The sequence below is a fragment of the Dermacentor silvarum genome, chromosome 5 (assembly GCF_013339745.2).
Source record: "Dermacentor silvarum isolate Dsil-2018 chromosome 5, BIME_Dsil_1.4, whole genome shotgun sequence".
Taxonomy (NCBI): domain Eukaryota; kingdom Metazoa; phylum Arthropoda; class Arachnida; order Ixodida; family Ixodidae; genus Dermacentor; species Dermacentor silvarum.
Window position 1 is genome coordinate 123,456,273 of NC_051158.1, and position 6,749 is coordinate 123,463,021.

At 45.9% G+C, this 6,749-nt stretch overlaps 1 protein-coding gene across 3 annotated transcripts in view; it reads left to right on the forward strand.

Moving 5' to 3' along the window:
- LOC119454388 (juvenile hormone acid O-methyltransferase-like) overlaps window positions 1-2,664 on the forward strand; it is a 124,385-nt gene extending 121,721 nt beyond the window's left edge. For all 3 annotated transcript variants that reach the window (XM_049668443.1, XM_049668442.1, XM_049668444.1), the window contains 2 exons: window positions 1,352-1,511; window positions 2,298-2,664. In XM_049668443.1, coding sequence (XP_049524400.1) covers window positions 1,352-1,511; window positions 2,298-2,464 — 327 coding nt within the window. In that variant the 3' untranslated portion in view covers window positions 2,465-2,664. The remainder of the gene's footprint in view (window positions 1-1,351; window positions 1,512-2,297) is intronic.
- Window positions 2,665-6,749: the final 4,085 nt, after the last annotated feature.

The following is a 6,749-nucleotide window of genomic DNA, read 5'->3' on the forward strand; positions in this document are numbered from 1 at the left end:
TGGGTATTAATTAGTATATGATCGCGTTTTTCCGATTGCAAAACGTCAAAAGACATTGCTTTTTATAAAACATGTTGAGGTTATGTCTTGTGTGTTTTATCCAGCATATACGTGTATACATGCAGCCGATTTCAACTACATTCGTACAGAAGTATTTCCAGAAATATTTAAAGACATTCTGAGCAGCATTACAAGCTCAATCGTCGTGAAAATTTAATGTGTCGCTTTGGCTATTGCATAGAGCCATGTCGAGTGTCCTTAAGCGGTTGTCCGGTGTTTATGTAATTTCATTCCTGGATGCAACATCTTTTCGAGTGATTATTTTGACTATTTAAGAAGTGTACTTAGCCGATATTGTGAAAAAAAATGTTATTGCCGTAAGTGCATGTAATACACAGCATGGAGGCCCTGCTAATGTGCTGTCAATATACATTGCCATAAGATATGCGTTAGCGCACCGGCTGTCTTTAACGTGTTTGATAGATACGTTTAGCTCTGCGGTATGCGTGATGCGCCATGCTCTCGGCGCATACGCCATCTCCCCGGGAATCCGAGGAACACATGCCGAGAGATCGCTAATTCCACATACTTTCATCGCATACCCTGCCAGAATAAATGATGAAATTGTTGCTGCATGGATATGAATGAGGCTATTACAGCGTTCTGCCGTGTCGACGCATCCTGAACACCAATGCTGTGGCGTCCCCTTCTATGTGTATATCAAAACGCTTTCCCGGTGCTGTGCCACTCCCTTAGCGTGATAGCCGCAATTGCGACTAATCATTGCTAATGATTTGTCCTCGTCGTAAGGCTGCGCTAAGCGATGGGTGATTTCGGCATTTATTTGTTGCTAATATTTAAATACATTCTGTTGTTTTGCATGCCAACACCACGGTTTTTTTTGAGGCACGTGGAAGTAAGGGATCGAATTATTTCGACCCCTTGGGGATTTTCACCGTCCCCCCAATGCACGGTAGGCACATGGGCGTTTGTGGATTTCCCTCCCAGCGAAATGAAGCCATGGCGATCGAGATCTACGTGGTTCATAGCCGTGCAAGTTCGTAGCCATAGCTGCTCACCCACCTCAGTGGCTACTTGCCGCTACCAGGAAAAGAGAGCAAGCAGCAAGGTGAATTTAAATCGAGAATGGTGGTCCGGGCTCGTTAGGGTGCTGCCATGCTGTTAAGAAAGCATGTGAGCAGGCACCGTTGTCAGCGGCATGAGACTCGCCTCGCTGTGTGCTTAATGTGTGCTCTTCAATGTTGTACTGCTCGGAAAAACGATCAATCTTCTCGCGCCACGAACTGATTGTTCTCGAGACGCACAGTACTGTAAATCATGCACCTCGCAGGTCCTTCTGCAAGCCGTACCAAAGAGCCACGACATAGTCAACCAAAAAGATCAGCATGCCTACCTGACCGAAGCTATTGCCTCGGCAGGACTGGTCCCTTATACCGCTGAAGTTTTGGTCAGGAATGTATTGCCCCGCAGAAGAATTGGCGCCTATCAAGGTGACTCTTTAGACCATTCTCAACAGACTGCTTTCACTAAATACATCCGGGGCTCAGAGAAATTACCAGCTTGGAATTTAATGAACAAAACTTGCATTGAAGCTTAAGAAACAAGAATGTTGATGAATTTGTGAGTGTGAGAGTAGCCTTCATCAATGTAAATGTAGGCTACTTTACCGGATTTGTCGTTTCATGCTGGTTTTTATTATATGGAGCATTGTTGGTATGTTGCTGCTCTGTCACTGTGCTTATGTGATATTTCCCTGGCGTTGTACATCTTGTGATCGACACGCTACAGCCTGTTATGAAGATCTATACATTCAAAGAATAGACTGCATTCTACCGTATATGCTTTATACAATGATTCTAAAATGCTTACACAAGACGTTTTGCCATAGACACGAAACAAATGTGGCTACCAATGTGCTCCTATGAATATGGTTGTCTTGAGCTAAATGATTCACGACAACATCACATGTTTCATCGGTATGTTGCTGATGTGTCACTGTGCCTATGTGATATTTCTCTCACGTTGTACATCTTGTGATGGACACGCTACAGCCTGTTATGAAGATCTATAAATTCAAAGAATAGACTGCATTCTACCGTATATGCTTTATACAATGATTCTAAAATGCTTACACAAGACGTTTTGCCATAGACACGAAACAAACGTGGTAACCAATGTGCTCCTATGAATATGGTTGTCTTGAGCTAAATGATTCACGACAACATCACATGTTTATCCTACCGACAGTGAGCGTTCTCTTTCCCTCATCCATGCAGGGATGGCCGAGATAGCCAATCCACTTTTGTCGATCCTGAGGGACGACGAGAAGCCTGCTCTCCTGGATGCGCTGTCGACGCACCTACCTAAATGGCGCGAATCATACAGCAGAGGAGGCGGTCCGGTTTTGTCATCAAGATTCCTCGTGCACGCCGTAAAGCCATAGCATTTATGAACCCTTCGTATGCATGCACATGAAGTCCACAGATAATGATAGGAAGGAAAGCATAGTTAAATATCTGTACTTTCAATTATGTTTTGAAGTTGTGAATTATAATTACGACGACAACAAAAAAGTGAAACCTCGTCGCATATGGGAGCGAAATCCCCCTCCTCCGCATACACAGGCGCGCCTAATCTTCAACGTGTTGGCTTCGACTCTCAACAGAAGCAGGTTGTTTTCTCCCACTTCCTTTTCCTCTTACCTTTATATTCCCTGTGATTTTATCGAATCTTGCTTTACCCCCCCCCTCTCTTGATAGTCTGCAATAAAACTATCGTGTTGCCAGTAAATTCTTCATTGCGTAGAAACGTTTTTGGACAATTACTTGGACTAGCTGTGTGAGGCATGTGTCCTCGTTTTCTCTCACCGATGTCATAAAAGTAATACCATATTTCCTTCCTGGGACGTCTGGCTTATACGCAAATGAAGCACATGTGTGACTCCAACTGTATAAAAAACGATAAGATAAGCGCCATGTTTTGCGTACCTAAACTACAAGACAAAGCATTCTTCGTCGTAAAGTAAGAGCCATGTTTTTTATACCCAAACTGCAAGACAAACAATGTGATACAATACGTTTTTTTTCAAAAAGGTGGAACCACTTCGTCACGAATTGGGGAAATCATGTTGAGCTGTGGCAATTATTGGTGGAAACGGTGTCCAGATTTTCAATAGTGAATTCGATGTGAGTGAATTCGTTGTGATATGTGCTGGGGCTCAATTGATAACATTTCTAAGGTCTTCTGCCGCTATCAGCGAGATCAAATGAACAAGGTCAAGCTCATCGAACAGTGTTGTCAATGTACCTACCAAGAATGCTCGCTTGTTTTACACTAACGCAGATGCTTTGACGGGATCTCGGCTCGAAAAGTTTGGTGAAGCCGAGGTCTTCACCCGCAGAAGAAAAGAAAAAAATCAAAGCTCTATCCTTAAAGAAAGATGGTCGAACGCGAAGCTTTCTCCCGTGCAAAGCTTAATCAAAGTCCAAAGCCAACGACCACGCATAAAGCCCATGAAATGCTGAGCGACGCGATGCGATGCATATGTAATTTGATTGCTTGTTATGGATTGTATTTTTGAACGTTCAAGTTGAATGAAGACACATCTCTTTAAGTTGCATAGCCTTTCTTTTAGATCATGTAGCCCTTGGTTGCACGCACAGACTCACACTTTCACGGAAGACTCTACACTTGCACAGTATTTGCCTTGTGATCGCTGTAGTAGACGGTCAGAGGCTCTGCCGTTGCGGCTACACAGGATCGGCCTTACGGGCACGATCGCTCGCGCTTACGTTCGCTCACGGCAGCCTCTTCTGCCATGCGCTGCTCCCATGCGCTGTATGTGTGAGTGAAAGCGCGCGTCCCTCGCGCGCTTTCACTCGCACATACAGCATACGACCAATGATAGTTTTTTTTAAAGACGATAGTCTTTCTTGGGGAACTTAAACGCTGAAAATTTGGTCTGTCTGTCTGTCTGTTTGTCTGTCTGTCACCCGATTCAGCCACCCGGCCAAAGTTGGACCACTTGCTTACCGCCCACACTACTTAAACTGGTACGGCTGTTCATACTTGTGAACGTTATCGATCACAAAGTAAATATTACGCATATCTGAGGCGCAACATCACTAGGTAAGTATTAGGAGGTGTGTTCCTTTAATAGAAAATACATAGATACGTAACTCTAAAGACCCTAGTTTCTTAAGCTGCGCTGAAAATTCCATGCTATGCGCGCCGACGAACGACGTTCCCCGACTGCGCGCCGACGAGCGCCCTCTGCCATGGAGGAAGGAAACCCTCTGCACAAGCTCATGTTTCCCGATGTATTGCCAGATGGCGTCCATGCCTCACGCAGCGCCTCCTCAATTTTATCAATGCCAGCCAGATGCGGCCGATTCAACATAAAGGAAGCGCTTGTCTGAGGCAGGGCAAAACATAAATGGCCGCTTGATGAAATAATGCGGTAAAATGAAATCTGTTCAAACAAACCGTCATGCCAGGACGGAAATGGTACGAGAACAGCATCACGGGTGGCCGCGGATCAGACCAGCACTCATGTAGTACGGCCGGCAGAAGAATTGTCTTTCGACGACATTTGCAGCGAAGCACGCAGATACGCGGCAAATTTTTTTCTGCACGCGGACACGACCATCGGAGACTGAGCCCTTAACGGCTTTGCTGGAAATTTTATTGCGGTAAGTGCATTTAATAGACAGCATGAAAGCCCTGTTAATCTGTTATCAATTTTCATTGTCATGAGCTAAGGGTTAGCGTGCGGGCTGTCTGCAGTGAGCCGGCAGACGAAATTGTGGGTTTTACGTGCCAAAACCACCATCTGATTATGAGGCACGCCGTAATGGGGGACCCCGGGTTAATCTGAACAACCTGGAGTTTTTAACATGCACCTAAATTTAAGTACACGGGTGTTTTCTGCATTTCGCCCCCATCGGAATGCGCCCGCCGTGGCCGGGATTCGATCCAACGACGTTGCACTTAGCAGCCCAACGAGGGGCCGGTAGAGACTTTCAGCTTCGCGTTATGCTTGATGCGCCAGGCTCTTTGCACTTTCGTCGTCTCGCCGGGAAACCAAGGAACACACGCCGAAAGCTAATTACTTCAACATACTTTCATCGCATACCCTGCTAGAGCGTATGATCATATTATTGCGATAGCAATTATATGGACACTCCAAAGCCGATTTCTGCCGTCGGCGGCGCCGTCACCGTCGTCGTGAGGTTCCGTATGACGTCCACGGCGATGAAATCATCGCCGCGCTCCGGACGCTGCATGTGCGAGTGAAAGGGCGCGAGGGACGCGCGCTTTCACGATGAGCGAAGGCACGTCGGGGAACAAACGCGCGTTCTGCTCCGTGCTCCCTGAAGGGCTGCAGAATTAGGCGTCTCTTTCCTCCTTTACAATTACCGTATATAGAGAGCAAACGCAACTTCTGCCGTCGCGCTAAAGGCCGTCGGGGGATGGGAGGGAGGCAGGGGTGGCGACGTTTAGCTGCGGCACAAAATGCGCACATTTATACAAAAACGTTGCGAGGCGAGAAGGTGGGCAAGATTTCCGACGCTGCTCGACGAGTATCTCATTCTGATCTCGTCGAAAACCTCCCAGCCGCCCCCAGAGGCACCGGCACCAGTCACCAACGCCGCACGCGTTCGGTGCGAACGCGGGCAAAACGCCGACGGCGTCTACAACAGTTCTGCGCGTTGCTGGTGCTGCTGCATGTCCAAGATTTTACACCTGATAAAAATACTATCCTTACTCCGTATAGCTCTCTACTAATTTGCTATCACAATTGATGCTTCACCTTTCGGGTGAAACTGCGACAACGTTTTTTGATGTAGTGATAAATGTGGCTTTTAGAGCGTTCTGCTCTGTCAACGTATCCCTCACACCAATGTTGCGGCGTCCTCTTCTATGTGTAAATCAAAACTCATTCCCAGTTCAGTGCCACTCTCTTGGCCTAGCAGCATCAAAACAAAAAGTTGGTAGCAGTAATAGCGAATAATAAATAATAATGTCTTGTCGTCACCGTGAGGCTGCTCTAAGCGATGGGTGATTTCGGTATTAAACTGCGAAACATTTCTTGGCGAACATTTGCCACTTTGACAGTATCCATCTATCTATCGATCTATCTAGCCGCCTACGTCTTCGTGCTCCCACGGCCGTTTCGTTAACTTGGTATGTACCAAAACTGACATAGTATGAAAAGGGTGTGTGACGAACATAAATGATAGGTCATCACATGACTGTCATGACATGTGTGTAATGTAGGTAACGAAATAGCCGCCTACATCTTCGTGGTCGCATGGTCGTAGGTATCAAAATTGGCATGGTATGACAAGAGTGTATGACAAACATAAATGATAGGTGATGACATGCGTGTCATGTAGGTCATAAAACAGCCACCTAAAATAACAAAGACCCAGCGAAAAAAGATTAACACTAACGAATCACTGACACTAAGTGAAGGAAACAGCAAAAGGATGATGGCAGAAGTCATAGACATGATCATGACTCTGCAAAAATGAAAATGACCGAGCGAGAAAAGATTACCACTCAAAAACCACTGAAATGTGTTCGGACGTGGGTACTAAGGGGAGGAAACACTTAAGGATGATAGTCATAGTCATGAACATGACTCAGCAAAAATGTCAATGACTCCGGAAAATATTAACACTCAAAAATCAATGGAAGGGGTTCGGATGTGGCACTACAAGAAG